The 26,654-nt window shown below is 38.4% G+C and overlaps 1 protein-coding gene across 1 annotated transcript in view; it reads left to right on the plus strand.

Moving 5' to 3' along the window:
* The window catches only part of LOC149226057 (GTP binding protein), a 202,339-nt gene that overhangs the window by 64,362 nt on the left and 111,323 nt on the right, over positions 1-26,654 (plus strand). The window contains exon 5 of the mRNA XM_089377396.1: positions 5,625-5,723. Coding sequence (XP_089233522.1) covers positions 5,625-5,723 — 99 coding nt within the window. The remainder of the gene's footprint in view (positions 1-5,624; positions 5,724-26,654) is intronic.

The raw sequence follows: 26,654 nt of genomic DNA on the forward strand, positions 1-26,654 counted from the left end.
TTTTAGCTTTTGAGGATTGATAAATTTCTTGATATTTAAAGTTGTATTTATCCTGGCATATGGCTTGAAACACTAAATTTACAAAATCATTAACAAAGTTTTCCATTGTCCAGATTATTATTCTGTATTGCATAATGAATAGTTTACAGTTGTATAATGATAATTTCTGCTAAAGCAACATTACTATTTGTAGTTTGATGATCACTGACACCACACCTTTCGTGTACTATACTTGTTATATTTCTCACTACTTAGTCCCATTTACCACTTCTAATTGTGATTAACAGTAGTTAATGATCTATTTTAAATAAGCATGTTGACAACTATACATTATTATAAAACTATTCCGCTTATTGCCATATTTGTAAGTTCTTGATAAATTGACTAAAAATAACCATAATAGAATTTGACTGCAATTATCTTACATTAATTTGGCTACAATTACTTTACATTAAAAATTAGCCATGTCTATTTTGTTGGGTTTTACATCTAGTCGGAGATGACTTACACACCCTCCTGGATTTAATATCCCTGTTATAATTCCTACTACTTAGCCTTACTGACTATTTCCAACTGTTATCGACAACAATCACTGATTGATGCAATTAATTTTATTGATCTTGATTGAATCTTGTTAAATTTGACCATGTTTTGCCACATTTGGCCCTGGTGAAAAATTTGACAAAAGAGAACTGTGGTTAAAAGGCTATAATTAACCATAACTAAAACTTTTAGCCGTGAATTTCTTGCATGCTCATTTTATTTTCTATATGATTTAACCAAAATATTAAGATTATTTGCTACCATAACCAAACCTATTATAGAATTATCTTGTATTACATTGCACAATTCATTGATAAGAAATGCTCATCTAGCCTTTGATGGGTTTCTAGGCTCAACTTTTTGTGCCTTTCGTGTTTGTCTAGGAAGATTTTCTCATCTTACTGTCACTATTATTATTGTTTGCATTCCTATAGTCAAACTGTTACAGGTAAGTTACTAGGATACATCATACAGATATGGAGCCTGATATAGTTTCATATTCAGATACAACAACTTTCTTAAAAATTTAGATACAATACATTTGAATGTGAGTCTGAGATATATAATATTAAAACACATAACAGACATATATGGAAAACAAATACCATGAAACAAATCCAAGATTTTGTAGATACTGCTATAAGGCTAGAACTTTAGCATAAGGAAATGCTATTAAAGATCTTTTCTACCATTCGGAGATTTAACGTGCTTACTCGTAGTTGTGTTTGAAAAGATAATGTCCTCTTCCTATAAATTTCTAGACTTGCTTCACATCAATTTGAAGTGTCATCAGTATATTTAAGGCAGCAAATATTCTGACTATTTGACTTCCATGAAACATTTATTTCAGGGAGTATGTGTTCCCTCCTAAGAGGTCACAAGTTCAAAACCAGAGGGGGTAGAGTATGTATGCCTTCGTATGCTTAGCAGTCAAATCGCTGTGCAGAGGTGGGTCCCTTGTCCCACAAACATGGGGGTTTCATACACCAATTTGGTGTCTGGCTTGGCTGTGACCTTAAAATTGAATAATAATAATAATAATAATAATAGAGTACCATAGCAAGCTCTTTTAATTATTGGTCAAAATACAGACTCCCTTGAAAACATTTTCATTTAAAGCCTACTTGCATCTTTATATGAATTATAAAAGAACTGAATTGCATTGGATAACTATTTAGTGAGATGGTATGCTCCTCAAGGTTTTGAACAAATAACTATCTGTTGTTGTTTATAACTTTATATACTATGTACCTTCAGCATCTAGTCTTTCTCTGGTCTTCTATTCTGACCATTTGACTTCCATGAAACATTTATTTCAGGGATACTTATCCATTAAATGGTTTAGACTTTAGAGTACCATCGCAAGTTCTTTTATTTTTTTGTCAAAAAACAAATTCCTCTGAAAGCATTTTAGATTGAAGCCTACAGACATCTTTATATAAATTATAAAAGAACTGGATTGCATTGGATAACTATTTAGTGAGATGGTATGCTACTCATGGTTTTGAACCATTATCTGTTGTTGTTTATAGTCTAATCTAGCCTTTCTCTGGTCTTCTAGCCTTAATGTTTGGGTCTATCAGCTACCTTAGTGTGTATCTCTAAATTGATAAAGTGACTATTACTCTGTCCCTTCCGGTTCCTTGGGATAATTGTAGTTTTGATTTCTACCAGAATTCTGCAGTTACATCTGTGATTAAAAAAAGTGGGTTTGGTTGATTTATGAAATGGTCCAACAGTGAGAATTACGTTTTGGTTATCTCTGCTTGAGGATCTTAGTTTTAGAGATTTTTATTTGGTAGGATTTAATCTAATATTACTTCGCTGATTTCTTCTTTTATCCTTTCTTCTACACCTTAGAATTCAACCAATTTTTTCCAAGGATACACACTTGGAGCTTGCACAAACTAGTTTTGAAGATAGAAGGATTGCCCCTGTGAGAAGGGCACCTTCTCTAAATGATCATTCAACCCCGAGGGATCTGATTTCTGGAAGGCACCAATTTGATTGATATTAGGTCCCATGAAAGTTATTAGAACGAGAATTGGATTGAAACAGGAAAAACTAAAATCTCGAACTGCACCTGCACTGGCAACGAACCAGGTTGACCATTGAAGAATTGGTTGATTATAATGTACATAAATATGTAAATATATTCATGTACATTGATGTAAATGAAAACCATTAGGTACCAAATATGCAAAGTTTGCTCATGTATAGAATGTAAGAGTAGGCATAGCAAAATTGCAGAGTGTGCTACATACATGAACCTAGATATTGAGGCACTCAATGGCTTCTAGAGTCCAAAAACACCATATTATGATACTATAACAAATCACTTCAACATATTGGCAAAATCAACCCTAGATCAGGTTCCTCATCATCATTATTACCCTTTGCCTTGATCCTACAAGCAGATCACTAACGCTTGGAACCATTGGTGCTATAGGTGGCTCCATGTACATCTTGCCAAGTCATACAAAGACTTGATGAGCTTGCATATTCTCTGTTCTTGACCCTTCATAGAAAATCCGTCTAGTTGAGACATGTAGACATTTTGTTTCAAGTCTCCATTCAAGAAGGCTCTCTTCACATCTATGTGAATTGTCCAAAATTCTATGCAGCCAAAGCCAACAATGCATGAATGGTAGCCCATTTTGATGTGGGGAAAAATCTCCTCATAGTCTATGCCTTTTTTCTGAGCAAATCCTTTTGCCACAAGCCTCATTTTATGCTTGTCAAGTGAGTCATCTGATTTGGAATTGTTCTGGTGCACCCACTGTTGGAAATAATACTGAGAGGGGGGGGTGAATCAGTATTATCAGATCAATCAAACTTTTCAATTTCATACTCAGAAACATATACGCTACTTCAATTAAGTGAACCCGCGTGTACACGCTACTGTGTCTAATGAAACTCGCGTATATCCAGAGATCTTATAATTCAGTTAGCTTAATCTTCAGTAAATGCATCAGATCATTATTAAGCATATTAACAGTAAACAGGTGCAGAATAACAGAACAGAACATCACACAAGAGCCACACACATGAACACAAAGATATAAGGTGGAAACCCAATGTGGGTGAAAACCACCTGCTGCAAGTCATCTCAATCTTCTTCTTAATAAGAAAATCCTTTTACAATATTTGTACTGGTGCAGTCTTATACCAGTACGGGAGCTACAACCCCCTTTGCTCTTGTACTAGCCGATTCATTTACTAGTACGCAGGCTGCTACCTGCTACAATGCTCCAAAGATCTCCTTTAGCTTTTGTACTAGCTTAGATACTAGTACGTAGGTGCTTGCCTACAATCTTCTCACCTCCAGGTACCACGTTTCATACATTTTCAGACTGGATACACTGAAGCACAACACATAATCTATAAGGCCACTTTTCATCCAATTTTCATACTGGACCCATAACTATCATTGAAGCTCAAAACAATCATCAAACTCTGAATCACTGAAACCCTGTTAACAACAGTCACCAGAACACAGAGCAGACACAGAACTCTGTAATAACCATCAGATCCATCTGCAACTTCAAATATCAAGCTTTACAATGTATACGCTACTTCGATGAATCAAACCCGCGTGTATACGCGCTTTTACCAAAGACAACCCGCGTACAGATCTAAAAATAATTTCTCATAACTTGCAGCTGTACCAGACATCAGTCATACTCATAACACTTATAGAATAATACATGCGTCAGTATGTAGATCTAGAATAAGCATCATAAAGATAGTTCATTTCAAACCATTTGATCCCGATCTCTCCTTAGATCTAGTTCTCCATCAACCGGTGAGATCTCTCCTTAGCTTAGATCAAGCAATGCATCATCAACCCATAACCCTGCATACTGGATCTAATGCTTCATCAGATATTCAAGACATTTCAGATACACTTGCCTAATGATTTCCTTCTCCTTATATAGCCTTAGGCCTTGTTCAATACCAAGAGCCAAAACCATAGAAATCCAATACCATCAACTTCAAAACTAGGGATCGACACGCCCGTCGAGACACAATGGTCCGAAACCATAGGCACAACTTCCAAGGACTAACCGCCATGGACCAAAGGTACTTTTCCACATACACGCGCTTTTGCTGAAGCCAACCTGCGTGTACACGCGACTTGGGCTTAACGAACCTGCGTGTATGAACTTTCTCTTCTTCTTATAGTCTGATCATCAATTCCTTGCTGCTGACCTTCTGTACTATGATTTGTCATCAGTGAGGTTTGCCATCAAGGACAACACTTATCTCATAATGCCAACACCCACCTGTAGGCAATTGGTTTAGTTCAAAGTGGAGGATCTACCAACTTCCACATCCCATTTTTGATGACAGCATCATGCTCCTTTTGCATGGCTTCTTTCCACTCATCATGAGAGGCAGCTTCTTCATAGGAAGTTGGTTCGGTGTTAGCAGATAATTCAATTCATAATCATATGAAACATTCATATCATTTTATCACCTGAATCTGAGTTACTACATCACTTCCATCTTTCCTCATCAAGATGAACACTTTCAAGTGTCTTTATGAGCCACTTTGGACATTTCCGGGATGGTCCAGGTTTCTCAACTGATTGAGATGGTATTGAAGTCTCATCAAGTTTCAACCTTTCAATCCTCCCAATCAGATCTTCTGATTGAACCACCTGTTCTGATGAGGTGGCTGGTTCTTCTTCATGATGGGGAAATGGCACTTCAAAGGAGATTCCAGAAATTGATCCAAGATAGGGATCCCCCTTCAAGATGTGGAATCTCATCATGAAACCCATGATGTCTTTACGTGAGTGAATCTATCCAGTTGTTCAAGCTGCTGTTCAACGATTTTGTCATTTCTGGTGGATTCAAGAACAATCACATCTTTGGAACAATAAAAAATGACTCTGAACTGGACTGTTTGTTATTTACTTTGAATGGTCATATACGATTATATTCATTTTAAACATCACCAATATATGTCAGGATTAAGTCTGACTCGATGACTATATCTTCTTGGGCTTTTCGGAAGGAAAGCACAGATGTTTAACACTCTGTCTAATTCTGGTTGTGTGTGATCTTTATTGCAGGATCTTGAGTTTATGGAAAGAAGGATGGAAGACCTTGAAAAGTCCATGAAGCGGAGCAATGATAAGCAGTTAAAAATAGAAATGGAGTGCTGCCAAAAGGTAAGAATCAGGATAGTACTAGGTTTTCTGAGTACGTTTCATATTGAAAAAACACATTGGTCATGCCTGAATTTTCTGCTTTAACTCTAATAAACTGAATTCCAAATGGAACAATAATTTTTTTGATTTGGTCCATTGTTAGTTACTTCCGTTTTCATTTGTGCGCATGTTTGTTGATAGATGAAATGAATTCCTTTTGATGTGATTTTTCTATTTGAGGCCTCGTTTCTGCTAATGTTCTGACATAAATAAATAATCAGTCTGCATAAATAATGTGAAAGCATATTGAATGCAATTTAATGTACTTTGATTAGTGTGTGCCAAACAAGAGAATGGAAGATGTCTTGGTTTTTTTAATTTCTGTTAAAGTGTTTTTGTCGTTCAAAATATGCTAACTGGTTTGCTGATTGTTTAATCCCTTAAAACTAGAGGTAGGAATACTGGCATTTATGCCTGTTGCCTGCTATGCCCCAAGCAAGCAATGATGATATTTTATCTAATTTGTTTCAAATAATACACAAGTTGTTCATAGCTAGAAAGAGAGAAAATTAAAGAAAAATAAATTTTATTAACAAGGGACCAAAATATATCAATGGGGCTAGAAAGCACAGTAAGTTATATTAGTGATATGATTGCTAAAGGCAAGGTAATTCTGGGAAGAAACTGTAGAAATAGTTTGAAATTTGCAGCTGCTAATGAAATCAGACTGAGATCAATAGACACAAATTTCTTCTACTCAATTTGCAGAAATGAAAGCATACAATAGAAACACATGCAATCATTCAATCACAATTAACATAGTATTTTTCCCGGGGAACCCAACTGGGAAAAACCCCTCTGTTTGTATTATATCAGATGAGAACTTTGATATATTACAATGACAGCTTCAATCCTTGAAGCTCAACCTGCACTGCAATACTGATCTCCTTTTGAGTTTGCTCTGGCCAATACTTAGCCAAAATAGGCCTCTTGCTTCCTCCTATTTCTTTGTGCACTTCTTGCTTCTAAAGAATAGGAAGAACCCCTATTTGCTTGCTTAATCCCAAGAGAGTTCCTCACCTACTACATGCAATCACTTTACACTCACTAGTATACAATAATGATTACATTGATGCCTTTTTCCTCCGATCAACTAGGCAATTCGAATTCTATGCATGACTAGGGCTTTCTTTGTTGAGAAATCTAGGGCAGCTAGATTAGGTGATTTCTCTTGCTTTTGTAACTGTTTGTGATGTATTTTTACTCAACTTAATTAGCTTCTCCTTTCTCTTGATTGTATTTTGTGTTCTTATCATAAAAAAACTACCAAATCATAAAAAACAATGAGAAAAGAGGACACAAGATGTGGGTGATCAACCAGGGCCAAAACCTCTCCTCTTGAGAGGAAAACCCACAAGAATTCTTCTCTTCTTATAAAATCTTCAAATGACGAATTGCAAGACGAAGACCCTTGACAAAGACCCCTCCAAGACCAAGCCAACCTTTCTCCTTGATGAGTTTTCTTTGCAACAATTTCGACCCCAACAGTTTCTTGTGCAATTTCGACTCCGACAGTTTCTTCTGCAACTTCAACCCCAACAGTTTCTTCTGCAACTTTAACCCCAACAACATTCCAACAGTTCGACTTGCCTAACAACTTTTTAGTACTTCCACTTGCCCAACAACTTTCCAGCATTTGAACTTACCCAACAACTTTCCAACATTTCGACTTGCCCATCAACTTTCCAACACTTCGACTTGCCCAACAACTTTCCAACAACTCGATTTTGCCTAGCAACTTTAGAAACCTTAACACAAGAAAGAGAGAGAGATCCAAAAACTTTGATCTTGCTTTTCTTCTTCTTATCCTTGATTTTCTTCCTTTTCTAGATTCTTTTTTGAGGAGATCAAACTTGCTTTGTTGGTGTGTCCAAATGAGGTTGAGTTCCTTCTTATATATAGGCTTTCTAGGGATACAAATTGTTTCCTTGAGGCCGACTTGATATTTTATGTAGGCCGACTTGCTTGAGGCACCATGACAAAGTCTTGGAGGGTCTTTGACTCTAATTTGACTCAAATAAAATTTTCTTTACAATATGTAACAGGCCCAAAAGAGTCGTTCATACATGACAATGACTCTTATGACTTGTTGACTCAAAGACAAGCCCTAGAAGCACTCAATGGGTGCTTGAACTAAAAATAAATGCCCCTTGAGCATGAAACCCATGCCTCAAGAATGACATATATATATATATATATATATATATATATATACAATAAATACATAACATCATGATTACATCATTATGAAGACCAAACCTAGTTACATTCTCATAAGAAGAGTCGGATTGGTAAACCATCTCATAAGCTATCTTATCATACCAACCAACATTGTCACATAGCAAGGCCTTGACTAACAACTCTATCTCTCCACAAGATCAGAGCACAATGCTAGTAAGACCAATGACTAACAGACACCATCATTATTGTCTCTTAAGGCACATACCCCACCCAGGTGTTCATAGGGTACGTCCTTTTAGGACAATTCCTATCTTGGAATAACATGTCCTCAAGTAATTTCTTCTTCGACTACTCTTACATCTTGGATGCCCTACCACATCCTCAAAGAGTATCAAAATCAATCTCAGATGCTTACCCAATCCTCCATTCTTTATTCACAATAAGAAGACAAGAATGATGTGTCTATCTCTCCTCATGGCCTTCACTAAGACTTACTGTTGTTAGCCCTGGTCTAGTGCATGACAAATGAAGTAGAGAACCATATCTGTCACTCCCTCTTAACCAGGGAGGACCAACTCATTGCTATAAAAGGAATATACCCAAGCTCCCTTTTAACTAGAGACTTTTTCAACAACTCTTTGGTGGAGATCATGGTACTATCAACTGCTAGTAGAGCTCCTCCTTTCGATGTCATGAACTTCATCTTCTTCATTATGGAGCGTTCATCTTCTACTTCTTTTCCGTAGAGCGTTGACCACCCATAACTTTCCTTCAATGAACCATAGGATTGAACCAATAGTCATGTCATCCTTCTTTTTATCAGAAAGTGATCTTCCAGTCCACATTTGGCTTTTCTTCATACAACTACCTCTTTCAAGTCATGTTTCTTTCAGGATCTTCCATCCAACCACATGAGTGCTAGTTGTAGGTGACATCTACCACTTTCTTTTGGTAGCCCTGTATCAACCCATCCAGATGTTGTTCAAAAGTAAAAAATGAACATCAAATCAAAGTTACCTTTTGTGATGGCCTTTCATTATGACATCTGCTTCTTGCAACATCAACATCCTGCACATTCATAAATATATCTTCAAGCCTTTCTATGTCAAGGGTCTCTTTTCTTTACAGACTTTATCAAAGTCTTCATATCCTTTCTATGGAGATCACAGCCAATTATTTTAGTCATTGAATGTTGATCACTTATCTTATCTTATGTGACCATAGTTGTATCTTTCACGGACTCTCCTTCCTTTCTTCACATATTGTTCCCTAGGAACTTCCATACATAGTTCCTTCATCTTGTCAACTACGACATATTCTTCATATCCTTTCTATGGAGATCATAGCCAATTCTTTTAGTCATTGGATGTTGATCACTTATCTTATCTTATGTGACCATAGTTGTATCTTTCACGGACTCTCCTTCCTTTCTTCACATATTGTTCCCTAGGAACTTCCATACATAGTTCCTTCATCTTGTCAACTACGACATATTCTTCATATCCTTTCTATGGAGATCATAGCCAATTCTTTTAGTCATTGTGATGTTGATCACTTATCTTATCTTATGTGACCATAGTTGTATCTTTCACAGACTCTCCTTCCTTTCTTCACATATTGTTCCCTAGGAACTTCCATACATAGTTCCTTCATCTTGTCAACTACGACATATTCCATATGAGGACATATTACATTGACTTCATTTTATCAATATGTGAACTAGTTCAAGGTATATGCCTTCATGCATCTTTCTAAAGGAAGAGATCCTTCTTTTTCGATCATGCTCATGAGATAGAGCATTTACCCATGCTATTTGCAACTATATGATGACATGACTTAATCTATCAAATGCATGCATACATACCTCTTTTCTCGTTTTGGTCATCTGGACCTACTTTGGCAGGTTCCTTTCCTTGCTTGAAAGTACTTGACATGCTGCACTCCTTTGTCATCATACCATCTGTTGGAAATACTGAGAGGGGGGGTGAATCAGTTTTTCTTACAATTTTTATTTTAGTGATTGCCAAAAGCATATATAGATAGGTATATGTATACACAGAACACAGAAACCAGTAGCTGGAATAAATGCTTTTATTAAAAAACTCAAGACAATATAATGAAATAAATACAATATAAATATATATCTTACTGTGAATAGTTTCCAAGCTCCAACTTGGACTTCAGTGAGGCTCCAACCTCTAGAGCACCAACTCTGTTTTGCAGTGGTTTTGCACTTAGGAGCACCTACCCCTAATGACTCTAGTCCTGTTCAGTTCTGAGGCTCCAACCTCTTGGGCTCCAACCCAATCTTAGTATCAATTGTTTTGTTGCAGTTTTCTACACCCAACCTTGCTGAGCTTCTGCCTCTCTCCAGTTCTCCTGCTTCTTTGGTCTCTCCTGCCTCTTGCCTGTTCTTCGGCTTCCTCTCTTACAAATTATGCATACACTAGCAACACTTCACCTTGTGTTTCTATTTTTATGTGTTTCAGGCACCTCTGACTGATCGTTTCCACTTTCCACCGCCTTTTTGGCTTCCTCCTTGGTTGCTGTCGTTTCCTCTGACTCGCTTGATCTTTCAGCTTCCCGATCCATGGCTTCCTCTGTCTATTTGGATTCATCAAATTCTTACAGGTCACGTTAATGCGGAAGAGAGGCCGAATTACAATTGTTAGCTCTGCTATAATCCAACAACTCGAGGATCAAATAAACCCTGCTACCTCCATTTTTACTCTATAACTCAGTGAAAAGTCACCATTCCTCGCCAAATCCTCAAATTCACCATTTCCCTGTCATAACAGTCGGAAACCCATGCGATTGAACCCGCCTTGATCTCCACCGTCGATCGCCCACGATCCGACGGTCTCCGCTATGTTTACCGCACGATTAAACCCCGCGCACTTTCCTCGTCATCTGACCGTCCGTCGCACAATCGGACGGTAGTCGCAAGCCTCGATCGCGCGACTTGCACGCACGTTAACTTGCGGGGGCGGTGTTAAACCCCGCGCACTTTCCTCGTCATCTGACCGTTCGTCGCACGATCAGACGGTAGTTGCAAGCCCCGATCGCGCAACTTACGCGCACGTTAACCCGCGCGAGCAGTGGTTTTTGTCTGCCACCCATTGTGATCTTACGGGATCGCGCCATCGTATACGGATATCGTTGAGCCCCGGCAAGTGATGCGGGGAAACCGCCTGCCGCCTGAAACCGCTGTTCTCCCACGCGTTAATCTCCGTGCGTCTTTCGCGTGCGACGACCGTTGGATCTGCTACTCTTTGATCCGACGGCTCACATTCACTCTCCCGCCCGTCCTCCCGCTCGTTAACCTGCGGTGGTAGAATCAATAATCAAAACAACACAATTGGCCTGTGATGTACCCGTAATCATGTTCTTGATAAAGTCACGATGGCCTAGTGCATCAATGACGGTACAGTAATACTTGGTTGTCTCAAACTTCCAGAGAGCAATGTCAATAGTAATACCATGCTCGCGCTCAGCGTCAAGCTTGTCAAGAACCCAGGCATAGTTGAATGACCTTTTGTTCATTTCCGCAGCTTCCTTCTCAAAACGCTCGATCACATGCTTGTCGATACCACCAAGCTTGTAAATAAGATGACCGGTAGTGGTGGACTTGCCAGAGTCGACATGTCCTATGACCACAATATTGATGTGGGTCTTCTCTTTACCCATGGTTTTCTAAAAACCAAGTATTCCTGAAAAAACGCGAATAAGCAGCTTCAGCTTCCCACCAAAAAAGAATCGTAGAGCTCCCCTGCTTCACTCTCCACCTGCTCTGATGGTTCTGTGTGCTCCTCTTCTTCGGCTCTGTGTGCTCCTCTCGTCTCTATCTGCTCCTCAAATATTGCCATATTGACATCAATGACAATCTGTGTCCAACACCATCATCCTTCTAAACAAAAGATCCCACACAAGGTGGGATGTAGACCATGAACGAGACACTTGCTTATTTCAAGTAGAGGTGAACTGTCTAATGAAGATTCCAATGGAGGATCTTGATTATCCTCATCTTGCAAATACTCCTTCCTATATATTATGAATGATGATTTCTTTCTATGCTAGATGACTTTCTTCCAATCATATTACTATTCGGTATGAGCTACAATCATGTAGACTTTTACTTCAACTATCCTTTCAAGCTTCTATAGTGATGTCATGAGCTCTTTCTTCAATCGTATGTTTCTAATATGATGCCATCCCCTAATATGATGCATCCTATCATACTTACAATGCTTCTGAGCTTGAAAGTAATCCCTTAATCATAATAGAGGTCTTTTCACCTTCTAAATTTCCTTGCTATGTACCTGAGAGACCTTAATAGTGAAGATCTATTCCTTCCTTCTTAGATTTTTTTCTCATCAGGTTCTTCTACTGCTTCAGTGATATGGGCTTCAATTCTTTCTTCCTTTTCTTCTAGCCATGGCAAGAAATGCTTGAACTTGCTCATTTGATCCCACATCACTTTTTTCCTTTAGTCTTGTTTCCTCAATCTTACATAATGACCAAAGTTCATTGAATGGGGTGGATTCCTTCTTTCCATAGATGCTTGATACAAAGTTGCCCCATTCCTTCGGTAGTGCATTGAGCACAATGGTGGTCATCTCTTTATTTGAGATAACCTCATAAAGTATGAGGCCATTCCTTCTTCCTTTGATATCTTCATCTTGTAGAGCTCGGTTGTCATTGATATCACTTCTCCTACAGTGCTTATGGAGAATAATTCTACCACTTTGTTATAGATGTCTTTTGACGTCTCTAATTTTGCCACATAAGGGATGATGGAATCCTTGATTGATTCTATAAGGATTATTTGAGCACTTATTTCCCCCTTCATATACTTTGCTAGAGCTTCAACTTCTTCTTTTGGTGGTTCGACAATTGAACCCTTAATATGTCCAATGATTTTATTTTCTATGAGGATCAAATATTCCTTCTTCTTCCATGCAAGGAAATTTGATGACCCAACCAACTTATTGCTCTCCTTTTATGGTGATATCGGCCTTCATGATTTTGATGATGATGTTTGCTTCCTTGAAGACGACAATGCTTCTTCTAGAGATGTCCCTTCAAATATGCTTGTGATGAGATTCTTGGTTCAAATAGAGGGTGAACACCTTGATTGCTTTGCTTCTTTGATGTAGATACTTGAAGATGCTTCAATGTGTATACCTTCTTTCTTTTAGTGGAGGTGGGGTCCTTGAGGTCTTCCTCTTGTTGTTACTTCTAGATAGTGTGATCCTTGAAATGGGCAGTCCTTCTTGATGCTCCTTAGATTGTTCGACTTTTGATGGTTCGATGTCCTCTTTGATGTCTTCCTTCTTCAAGCTGCCTTTCCTTGTCTTGTCACCCTAGCTCTGATACAATGTTGAAAAATCTAGGGTAGATTATGTGATTTCTTTTGCTCTGATAACTGTTTGTGATGTATTTTTACTTAACTTAATTAGCTTCTTCTTTCTCTTGATTATATTTAGTGTTCTTATCATCAAACAACTACCAAATCATAAAGAAGAATGAGACAAGGGGACACAAGATGTAGGCGATCAACCAGGGCCAAAACCTCTCCTCTTGAGAGGAAAACCCACAAGAAATTTTCTCTTCTTATAGAATCTTTAAATGACGAATTCCAAGACCTAAGACCCTTGACAAAGACCCTTCCAAGATCAAGTCAAGCTTTCTCCTTGATGAACTTTCTTTTCAACAATTTCGACCCCAACAACTTCTTTAGCAACCTTGACCCCAACAATTTTTTTTGCAGTTTTGACCCCAACAGTTTCTTCTGCAACTTCGACCCCAACAACTTTCTGGCAATTTGAATTGCCCAACAACTTTATAGTACTTCGACTTGCCCAGCGACTTTACAACACTTGACTTGCCCAACAACTTTCCAACAACTCGATTTTTCCCAAAAACTTTAGAAACCCTAACACAAGAGAGAGAGCAAGAGAGAGAGAGAGATCCAAAAACTTCGATTTTGCTTTTCTTCTTCTTATCCTTGATTTTTGTCCTTTTCCAACTTCTTCTTGAGGAGATCAAACTTGCTTTGTTGGTGTGTCCAAATGAGGTTTTGTTCCTTCTTATATATAGGTTTTTCAGGGGTACAAATTGCTTCCTTGAGGCCGACTTGCTTGAGGCACCATGACAAGGTTTTGGAGGGCTTTTGACTCTAATTTGACTCAAATAATTTTTCTTTACGATATGTAACATGCCCAAAAGGGTCTTTCATACATGACAATGACTCTTATGACTCGTTGACTCAAAGACAAGCCATAGAAGCACTCAATGGTGCTTGACCTAATTTTTTCTTCCCTTGAGCATGAAACCCATGCCTCAAGAATGACAATAATAATATTTTTCTTTCTTTACAATAAAAATCATGATTACACATGTCATTATGAAGATCAAACCTAGTTACATATTTCAACAATTTTTAGTCAATTATCTAGTTAACTGAGAGATCAGCGAGTTAACAATCAATTGAAATCATACTGACTCTATTCATGACTAGAGCTCAGATAACTGAGTTTCTCTTAGTATAACTCCACTAGATTGCTAGATCTTAGCAATCAACTCATGCACAACTCTACTTCTTGCCCACAAATTCGAATTGATTGACTTAACTAAGTCACTTGGCTAGGTCACTCCTGCTAACTGCAATCAAGTCATCCTGTTGATGTGGAAATTCAAATTTCTCCATTCGACTAAGGCACAAGTCAAATGAAGCCTTTTCTTGCTACAATTTAACACTCCCTCTTAGCAAAAAAAGGGTTTTGAACAACCCCAATCCTACTCCTCTGTAGGAATGTACTGTAACACAACTAACACTCGCTCTCACGGTTGTTGTTGCTATTGCAACAACTGCAACTGAGAAGCATCCAAAATACATAATCAACTTTCTCTATAATGCAACTGTCTCCTGAGTCTGTGATTGCTACTAGCCTTTGCACTATGGTTCAAGATCTGACTGTATCAACTGACATTGATCCTTCTGCTATTGAATACTATTGGCCCTTGTAGCAAGGGTAATGATCCATGATAAGAGTATACTGCAACTGCTACTGCTACTGCTCTCCTATGGACCCTACCCAAATCTTTGCAACTCTGGGACTAAGGCTCTACATCGACCCACCTCACTCCTGGAGGTATAGCTGCATGCATGGAGAAATCTACCTCTAGCTTGTAGAGATTTTTAACTCAAACACCAATTTGTTTTACTTGTCCAGTAGCAACATGCTTCAGATATGCCTTTCCTCTACTTAGTACTGAACACCACATCATATCCTCTGTCTTCAAGTACAATTGCAAAAACTAGATTTTTCTTTAGACCAGACACATACATTACATTGTTTAGGTGAAGATGAGAGCCTGACCCCCTCTTAAAGGTGGCAATGCCAATCCCTTTGGTACTATATCTCCCATCATCTCCAAGCTCTATGGGTACTTGTAGGTCCTTGGTTGTTGAAGAACTCCTTATTCCCTGTCATATGAAATGAAGCACCAGAGTGTAGGTACCATTCACTCCCTCGTACTGTGCTTGCCATACAAGCAATGAGGGTGAAAGCCAACTCGAATTGTGATGTGAGAGCATCTCCTGCTGTTGCTGCTGCAGGTTCCTTACTGGATTTCTTGTGTGGACACTTGGTTGCATAGTGCCCATACTCTTGGCAGTAAAATCATTTAATTTTACTGAGCTCTTTCTTCTTGCCATGGTTGTGGCTGGATTCTGCTTCACATTGGGCCTTCTTGCCTTTAGCATTCTTTCCTTTGCCAACTAGAGCACAATCTTCTCCCTCATCAGATCTAGATGAGACTCCATCTCTAGTGTTTCTTCTAATCTCCTCCTGCACCAAGTCAGACCAAAGTCTCACAATTTGGGAGCTTGTCTCTTCCATTAAATGAATCCTGATAACTATGCCAAGACTTCAGAAGACCAAGGAGTGCTAAGCTCACTAGTTTAGATGGTGGCATAGTTTCTCCTACTCCAAGTTTGTCTCTGACCTGAGTGAATCTGGATAGGTACTGAACAATGGTTTGATTTTTCTACATTCGAATGTTCTTGAGCTTATCTTTGAATGCCAATTTCCTGACATCACTTATGCTTTCGAATAACTCTATGCGGGTTTTGCAAATTGCATAAGTAGTCTACTTGCCATGCAAACTCGAAACCACATGGTTTTTGACTCTCTCCAGGATAATCCTTCTAGCTTTTGTTGTGTCTTTCTTCCACTGAGCCAGTTGCTGTGCATTTGATGTTGCTAGTTTTGGAATATCAGTTTGTGTGTACTCCAATACTCCATTGCCATCCAACAAAACTTCCATTCTGTCTTTCCAAGCTATGAAATTCGAAGTGCCCTACATTGCATACTCAAGCCTCAATCCATCGAAGGACATTGTTCCTGCCTTGAAGAAAATACGTGCACCAAAAATATGCTATTCGAAATTTCTCACCTGCTACATGCAAACACTGTACACTCACTAGTATACAATAATGATTACATTGATGCCTTTTTCCTCCACTCAACTAGGCAATTCGAATTCCATGCATGAATAGGGCTATTTTTAGTAAATTGACTAGTTAACTGAGAGATCAGTGAGTTAACAACAGTTACAACTACTCAACTGAACTCATACTAACTCTATTCATGACTAGAGCTCAGATAACTGAGTTTCACTAACTATAACTCCACTAGATTGCTATATCTTAGCAATCAACTCATGCACAACTCTACTTCTTGCCCACAAACTCGAATTCACTGACTTAACTAAGTGACTTGGCCATGTCACTCCTGCTAACTGCAACTCAAGTCATCCTACTGATGTGGAAATTTGAATTTCTGCATTTGACTAAGGCACAAGTTAAATGAAGCCTTTCTTGTTGCAATTTAACATAAATACATTACTATTGTTGGAAATATTTTTGTCATTGATGTCAAAGTTAGGGGAGAATACTCATGTCCAAGATAATGATTGGAAATGAAGATTGTTGGAAATATTTTTTTGGACTTTTGGTGCCCCATTTGGATACCCTACTTCCATTACCTATCTCAAAGGGGAGCATAGGATATATGGTTGGAAAGCTTATTTCGAGATCTTTCAAATGGTATATGGCACTCCCGCTAATTCCATAGGAATGAGGAGGTATGAAAGATTTCGTCAAGACGACACAACCAAAGTACATGAAGGCTGACCCAACCAGCTTTACAAGTTAGCCCCATAAGTGAATGTATAAACACTATAAATAAAGGGGATATATAATCCAAGCAAGAAGAGATTTGAGGTCGCAAGAGGAGTTGAGGAATCATTTTTAGGGTGATTATTGGAGTCTAAAGGGAGAAGCAAAAATATGATTTATTGGGTGAATGATTCATATTGGCGTTTTTGCTATAACTTTCTTTTGGAATGTTTCAGACTGAAACTTGGAGGATCCTCATGTACATGTGGTTAAAATTTCAGACCTTGGTTCACTATAATTTCAGAGATATGGTCGAAGGAAATTAGGTATCCTGAATGCTCATCAAGTAGGTCAACTTGGCATTTTTTACTATAACTTTTGTTGTGGGATGTTTCAGAATGTAAAACTTGGAGGATACAAATTGAAGATCTTCATGTATCTGTTGTTAAAATTTCAGCCCTCTGTTCATTATAATTTTAAAGATATGGTCTAAGGAAGTTAGGCTTCTTGAATGCTCATAAAATCGACTTCAAATAGGTCAGCTACGTATTTTCCCTATAACCTTTTTTTCTATGATGTTTTAGACTGTGAAATCTGGTAGAGATAGAAGAGAGATCTCGAGGTACCTGTGGTAGAAAAATCAGATCTTGTTTCGTTATAATTTGGAAGATATGGTTTTAGGAAGTTAGGCTTCTTGAATGCTCATAATAATTCAAACATGTTAGCTTGGTATTTTCGCCATAAATTTCTTTCTATGATGTTTCAGTCTCTGAAATCTGGAGACAGAGGAGATCTTAAGATACTTTGAATACAACTTTCAGAGCTTGTTTCGCTATAATTTCAAAGATATGATATGAGGAAGGTAGTTTTTTTTAATGCTCTTAAAACATGCTTCAAATAGGTCATCTTGACATTTTTAGTATAACTTTCTTTTAAATATGCTTCAAACTATGAAATCTAGAGGTGATGGAGAAGAGATCTCTAGGTACTTGTGATAGAAATTTTAAACCAGATTTGCAAAATTGGATACGTGGCCATGTTTTCCATGTTTGTTCTTGGGTAGAAGCCAAAAACAACAAGTGTAGGAGAAGTAGACTTGATGAAGGAAGAAGTAACAGATAGATCTGGTGAAGGCAAAAGCAACAAACAGACTTGGTGAAAAGTAGCCAACAAACATGGTGAAGAAGCAAGCAAATTCAATGAAGTAGGTTGGTGCTAATGAATATTTGCAGCAATGGGAATGTTAGTTTCTTCTGCGAAGCTAGTGTTGGAAATACTGAGGGGGTGTGAATCAATATTTCTTTACAATTGTTATTTTACGCTAGTTAAGATCACTAGTTAAACCAGAACACAAGATATAGTATAAGAAAAATAATTCTATTAAGAAAAATAGTTAGGACTCCAATCCTTTTCCAAACAATCAGGCTCCAACCTATACAAATTTTAACTTCTTCAGGGCTCCAACCCTAAATGAGGACTCCAATCCTCATTTATCAATCTAGGATCTAACCTGGTCTCATTGAGGCTCCAACCACTTACGAGGACTCCAATCCTCAAAAACAATCCAGGCTCCAACTTGGTCTCAACGAGGCTCCAACCTCGTATTAAGCTTCAACAAGACTCTGACCTTCAATCGCTTCAAAGACTTCAAACACCACTTCAAAACATTATCCAAATGTCTTCAATATTGCCACAATATATTTCTCCACAAGCTGCTCAATAGTTCTTCAAGAATATGCTCCAAGACACTCTTCAAGGTCTGCACCTAATTTGCTAGAATCAATCCTTCTCCAAAATGTCTGCTCCAAGTCTCTTTAGGTTTGCTACATGAGGTATTCAAGTCTGCTACTACAAGGACCCTCAACAATAACGATAAGTATGCTTTAACATGCTGTTCCAAGAAATCTTTAAAACAACTCCAAACAGTTGGTTCAGGTGTCTTCAATCCTCCAGTGTTTTCTTCCAGATTTGCTTCAAAAAAGGCTGCTTCAAAAGATTCCTCTAAATTTTTTTAATAGGGCTCCTTAAAGGGTCTTCCAGGGCTGTTTCTAGAATCACTTCAAAGTTATCCACAAGAGAGATGGAAAACTGTTTCAAGAATGACTACCTTCAAGCCAACTAAGGTCTGTGACAAGTAACATTAAGAGTGCTCCAAAAACTGCTTTAAGTCTTCTTCAAAGGCTGCTTAAAGAATATCATGTTTGTGCATTACAGAGGGACTCCAAAACTGTTCCAAGTCTGCTCTTAACTTGGTTTGAGCAACTTAGTCAAGGTCACAACCAACTCAGACTTGACAACAGTCTTCACTTCTTAGGAACTTGAGATAGATTACAACTTCATACCACAATCAATTCGGACTTGATGATAGGCTTGATCACAAGCCTTTTTTCACAATAAAACTCGAACTCTGTTACAGAGGATCTCGACTTCTTTTCATAGAGAATCTACCAGAGACTTTAGGCTGTTTTCCACAGAGGACAGACCACATAAGTTTATGCCTTCTTATAGAGATAATCCACAGAGAAATTCGTCCTTAAACCAGTGAAACATGAATCTCCGATCACTCGCGATTAATCACGAGTCAAACTCTGCTCTTTCCTCAAACGATCTGATTCAACTCTGGGCGAGTCAAACTCACGTTGACCAAGTTTGACTCGTGGTCAACATGAGTTTGACTTGCGACTCACCGATTAATTGTGATTTAGGCGATTGAGGGGATTTTCAACCCTCAACTCTGTGAGCAAAGGTTTTCACTTTAGAGGTTTTTGCATTTTTCATTGCATGGTTTAGTTAGGTTAAAAATTAAACGTTGGTCCGTAACTCACTTCTCACTGGTCAAGCCCACAACTCATACACTGAGAAGGTAATAGAGGCATGATTTCAGTTTCAGTTTACTTCACGTAATAGAGTCGTAGTGTAATAGAGGTGTAGAGTGCAGTGTGCTCCAATGCTAGCTTCAGCGTGTGCTCTGTCAGAGATTTCAATACCAAACCATTATCGTATCATTTCAGTAGCAATCAAGAGATTTCAGTTACTGATTATTTACTGATTAGTATGCAGTATTTTATAAACTTTTAGAAGAAGATGCTTCTGGTTCTATGTAGTCACTGGTTAGGAGTCAGGACTTAGTACTTTGGATCATGTTTGGACTCATAATTTTGGACATCTATTGATATTATGCATTGTTTGAACATGGCTTTATTGAATATCAATGAAAAATGTTTTTTTAATTCAATATATATGTATATCTTTATTTATTGAATTCACCGATTTTTCCCCGATTTTTTCCCGATCCGATTAGAACTCTTCACTCTTTTGCCTCGCCGATTTATTGCCGATTCCGAGTCTGGTAACATTGCCTTAAACCACATAAATCCTTTTCAAACTGTTGTTAGGTTCACAAGGAATGAACCTTGTCCTCTTTTCCACAGGTCCGAAGTTGTATTCTTTACCTTGACCGAATACATGTCTCATTTGACCGAAATTTTGTGTATTTATTTTGGTTGAATGGGCTTATAAGGGAGTTGACATGACTCTATGAAGGGGTATGTCTTCTAATAAAGACTATTTATTTGGAGTTGACTTATTATATTTAACTCAGAGCCCACCTATGATAGTAACCTTTGCATTTGTTTTAGGGGTCATAGTCTTCATTATCAGTTGTTTGCGTACATGGATTGACAGTCTTCTAGATATTATCATCATCAACAATTTGTTCAGATCCATTCAGTGTTTCAAAGCATATTACACCTTCATCATCCAATCCCAGTTTACTTCAGGTTTTTGTAGCATGAACTTTGTTAGAATTGGTGAACATTATTTTTATTTGAGGCATACTTAGTAACTAAATCCTCAGCACAAGCTCAGGTCTAAGGATTTCATACGACAATCTCCCATGCACATAACTATGTCAATCTGATTCAAGGATTGCCGTAGATTTCCAAACATGTTTCACAGTCCTTTCAGTAGGACAACCAATCAAGCAGACAAGATTCCTCATAGGCAGAGATTTGTTTTCTTATTTAATGCAATGCGATGGAGCACAACTAATCGTAGAAAGTAACTCCTTTTGCTTGGGCCATCAATGACAACAATGATGACATCTCAACAACTAGCACCCAATATTTAATTCCTAGCATAAAACTTACTGAATAAACACACAACTAGGTTCCTAACAAAATATTAAGTGGAAGCAAACGTAAATAACTGATCACATGAAACAATGACACAAACAGATTTTTGCCCAATCAAATCAGTTCATCATTAAAATGTCCTAGGACCTGCTTGGGCTCCCATACAGGGATAATGGCACAACTGAGAAAATATAGATACAACAACCCTGGATATGATCCAACAGATCTTCCCTAGATTGATGCTCGATCTTCTTTGCATATATGGATCTCCAACCTCTAAGTTTAGTGGTGTTGTATGGTGTGTCTTCTAATCTAGGGTTTCTAAATTGAAGAAGATCAAAACTACATCCATCTCGCAAGGAGGGTATTGATCTCACAAAAAGGAAGTCTATTTGCAAGGCATCAATCTTGGAAGGTGTTGGTGGAGGAATCCTAGGGAACATTTTTCAAGGGCATCATCAATAACTCTCAAAAGGTCTTGAAGACATCAAGAAAATTGGAGGTATTATTCAAGTATCACATTATCTTATAATGGTTGAATCTTCAAGTCATGGAAGTTCTTTCTGTAAGGAGAGCAACAAGCTCACAAGGGCAGTAAACCATCTAGCATGGAAGAAGAGGATTGACTTGATACTCACAGAGCAAGATGTAATGTGATGTGTTACCAAGGAAGTTACTGAACCAACGAAGGAAAGGACACAAGAACTAGCAAAGTACAAGAAAAGGGCAGTAAACTATCTAGCATGGAAGAAAAGGATTGACTTGATACTCACAGAGCACGTTGTAATGTGATGTGTTACCAAAGAAGTTACTGAACCAACAAAGGAAAGGACACAAGAACTAGCGAAGTACAAGAAAAGGGAAGTAAGGGAACAAAGGATCATAGTGGAATCAATTAAGAATTATCTTGTTCCATTTGTGCCAAACTTGAAGACTTCCAAGGCAATGTACGATAAGCTATTGAATTTGTACTCTGTAAGGACAATAGGTCAAAAGATGTCATTGTGGAACAAGCTATATAGAATGAAGAAATCGTATGATGAGGATATGGCATCCTTCCTCATGAGAGTCTCTCAGTTAAGAGACCATCTGCAAGGACTCGGGGAACCCATCACTGATTTTGAGGTGACCATATGTGTGTTGAATGCATTGCCACCAGAGTGGAGCAACTTTGCAACAAGTATATACTTGAAGAAAGATTCAACTCCATTTGAAGAGTTGTGGGCACAATGCATACTAGAAGAATCAAGGATCAAGGTCAAAGATGACAATGGATCGGGTGATCAATCTCAAGCATTCCTAGCCCAAGTCAAGAAGATGAAGAAAGGAAAGTTTGGCAAGTCCAAGAAGAAAGATATTTCCAAGCTGCAATGTTTTGGATGCAACGAATTTGGACACTTTAAGAGGGACTGTCCAAACAAACAGAACAATAAAAGAAAAGAACGAAGTGAAGCTCATGTAGCTGAAGCAGTGGGAGAACCTGAAAAGAAGGCAAAGAAGGAAGAGGTGAAGGATCTTTACTACTAAAGAAGGTCCTCTGACTTCTAGGTTCTCTATGAATGTTTTTCTTTTAATTGATATGTTATGCATAAGCATCATAGGATAAAAGCATATGATAGTAGCATTTATATGATTATGTTGCTTGGTAGAAATCATCTAGGATAGAATGTTAGACCATTTTGCATATTGTTCATCTAGATATTATCTAACACTATGTTAGAGGTTGTCATCTTGCTTAAGGGGATCATTGTGATCCGGGAAGGACCATTATATTAGGAAGTCCTTGCGAAAAGCATTATGACAAGAATAGTATGTATTCTATGTAATGTGGAAACATGTTGGTAAAAGGATGAAAGGTTGCAATGGGTTAGGATGAAAAACTTTTTGTATGGATAGTCAGATGATTGGATGAAAGCATGGGAATGTATGTTTAACTTTGGATAACGATTTATATATATAAGAATCTGGTGAAAGAAAGTTGGTTATGAAAGTTATGCTTAAGTATTTATGATGCTAGAAAAGAATAGGATTTGACTTATTATGTATAAAGACATTAGGACTTTCTCTAGAATATGTATATGATAAGCTTAACATCTGATATAATCTCCGAAAGAAAAATGTTAAACTTGGTAATCAAGTTCGATCCTTGGGCACTATGATGCAAGAAGGAAATTTCAAGTGGAGATGGTCGATGAGCATGTTGATGGAACAAAAAGGTCACCATGGTGAGGTAAGTCTGTTTCATTTTGGTTTCTTATCTGGTTAACATTTTATTTTGGCTACCTAGGAGAATGTTGCAGGAATACAAGATGACAGTTTAGGCAAGCTCAATTGTATGATAAAAGAGTATTGAGGGAAGCTCAATATCTGGCTCTTGGCAACTATGAAGTCAAGATGTGTTCATCTTGGAAGGTAGCAGTGCAAGAAGATACCCTGAAGGTCAAGGAAGATCGCTTTCATGAGGAAGCCACAATTAGACATAAGTTTGGGAAGGCTCAATACAATGCCTTAATGTAAGAAATGGAAAGTGATGAGCAAGAAAGATGACCTAGATGTTGTCACAAAAACAAAGAGTGGAGATGGTTCCGTGATAACTCGAAAAGAAGCAAGCTCGATGCAAGAGATGTGAAGGGAAGAGGGAGCCATAGAGCTGCAAAGATCAAGAAGTTGGTACACTTATGAAGACAAGCAACAAGACTTGTGATATTGACTTCTTAGAAAGAAAGTTGGGAATCTCCTTTGGTCTTGAGAGGAAGCAAAAAGAAGTCTCTTGAAATAGGAGCAAGGATCTATTCTCAAGATGTACTCTCTGGTTTGAGAGGGAGTAACATTTGATATGACATGTGCATTCTCCTCTTCAAGGGATGAAGAGAGAATGTCGGAGGATTGGATAAGCATCTTTGGCTTCCTTGAGGATATATCTTCCAAGAAAGGAAAGGGATCGACACTCTTTGAGGATGGGACAAGAATCCAAGAGAAGAGTGGTCGAAGAGGACTGATATTCTTTGAGGACTCAGGTATGAAGATCCAAGATAAGAATAGTTCTAAAAGGACATACCTTGTTGACATTCGGGTGGGGTATGTACCTTAGAGAGGTAGTGCGGTATCACATGTAAAACCTCCCAACATGATGCTTTTGAATATAAGAAGAGCTTGTCTAGTTAGGCCTCATGGACAATGCTGGTTATAATGATGATGCTTGTAGTATGGCTTATCAATCTGACTATTATTGAGAAGTCTTCAGTTTGAGATGTGATGTTGTACTAGTTGTACAACTATGAAAACCTCCTTATAATGCCAACTTATAACCAAATAAGGTCTATTCCATGTTTGTGGAATTCAAGGCCTTAGTGGAGAATGAGACAAAGAAGAAAATCAAGTCCCTGAGGAGTGATAATGGAGGAGAGTATGTCTCTAATGCCTTCAGAGATTTGTGTGCCAAGGAGGGCATTAGGAGAGAGTTGATTGCACCCCATAATCCTCAGCAGAATGGGGTTGTAGAGAGGAAGAATAGGAGTATTGTTGGGGCTAATAGAGCCATGTTGCATGACCATGGATTGCCCTTATCCTTTTGGGCAAAGGCTTGCAACACAATTGTCTTCTTGCTGAATAGGAGTCTTCACAGAGTTCTTAAGATGATTACACCTAAGGAGGCTTTCACTGGTAGGAAGCTTGATGTCTCCCACTTTCGCATTTTTGGGCCCATGGTGTATTGTCATGTGATGGCAAGAAGTTGGAGCCCACTACAGAGAGGGGGATCTTTGTGGGCTACACTATGACGACTCATGTTTACAAGGTGTACATTCCCTCTCTCAAAAAGACTATTTTGAGAAGGGATGTGATATTTGATGAGGAGAAAGTCATGAGGAGTTCTTTAGAGCATGAGCAGATTGCAAAACCTAAGGAGGAGCTACTCGGTCCCAAACAAGAGGCACAACCAACACCTCAGAGTCAGCCACAACCACAGTCCAGTGGTAAGAGGGTAGTGTAGCAGGATTTGTAGCAGGATGAGGAGGACAAGCCAGGTCGAGAGAAGATAGATCAGCTAGAGCCACCCACCATAGAAGAAGGCCAAGTGGGCTGAGAGGTTGATCAATGAGGCTCAAGAGCAGGTCGAGGCTCCTACCACCATGTTTAGGTAGAGTAAACAACCACAGAGGTACACAGGTTATATGGCACTGATGACAGAGTTGATAGATTCTAAGCCATCTTCTTTTGAAGAGGCAGCTTCCCAGCAGGTTTGGTTGGATGCCATGGTGGAGGAGTATAGCTTCATCATGAAGAATGATGTTTGGGAGGTTGTGCCTAGACCTGAGGGCAAATCAGTTGTTGGCTCCAGGTGGTTGTATAAGGTGAAGCATGCAGCAAATGGTAGTGTGGAGAAGTACAAGGCCAGGTTTGTGGCCAAGGGCTTCTCACAGATTGAGGGGATTGATTATGAGGAGACTTTTGCCCTAGTGGCAAGGTACTTATCTATCAGGACCATACTTGCATTGGCAACACAATAGACTTTGGACTGTGGTACAAACAGACTGATGGAGTGAGGCTTCGGGGCTTCACAGATGCAGATCGGGTAGTGAGTCTCACAGATAAGAAGAGCACATCAGGGGCAGTCTTTAGTATTGGGTCAGCAACAATTTCTTGGTACAACAAGAAGTAGAGATTAGTTGCACTCAATTCAACAGAGGTCGAGTACATGGCTGCTAGGTAGGCAGCATGCAAGGCTATTAGGATGAGGAAGATCCTGGTAGGACTCTTCATTCAGGGGATGGAGCCTGCTTTAATTCACTATGACAATCAAAGTTGTATAAAACTCTTTGAGAATCCAGTGTTTCGTGATAGGTCCAAGCACATAGACATCAGGTACCATCATCTTAGAGATTGTGTGCAGAGGAGGATTATTATGCTACAGTACATTCCTACAGAACAATAGGATACAAACATCTTGACCAAGGCCCTATCAAGGGGCAAGTTCGAGTTCCATATAGGCAAGATTCAGGTTGTTCAAAATCCCTTCCTTGTTAAGAGGGAGTGTTGAAAATGTAGCAAGGAATGGCTTCTTTGACTTATGCCTTAGTCAAAGATGTGAATTCGAATTCAGTCTCATAGTTACTTGAGTTAGTTTTCAGTTGACACGTGTGACGTGGCTTATCACTAAGTTATAGTCAGTTAATTCGAGTTAGATGGCATGCAGTGAGATGTGGACTAGTTGATGGCTAAAATTAGCTATCTAGTGGAGTTAACTCTAATGTTTGTCTATTAACTCATCTCTAGTTCTAGAATAGAGATAGACATGAGTTTAGTTGAGTAGTTTGACTTTGTGTTAACTCAAATTACTCTCAGTTAACAACAAAAGTTGCTAAATTTAGCCCCAATAGGTCATGCAATTTGAAT

Source organism: Pinus tabuliformis, chromosome J, assembly GCF_031772625.1.
Source record: "Pinus tabuliformis cultivar Carrire ecotype Pingquan chromosome J, CPIR1, whole genome shotgun sequence".
NCBI lineage: Eukaryota > Viridiplantae > Streptophyta > Pinopsida > Pinales > Pinaceae > Pinus > Pinus tabuliformis.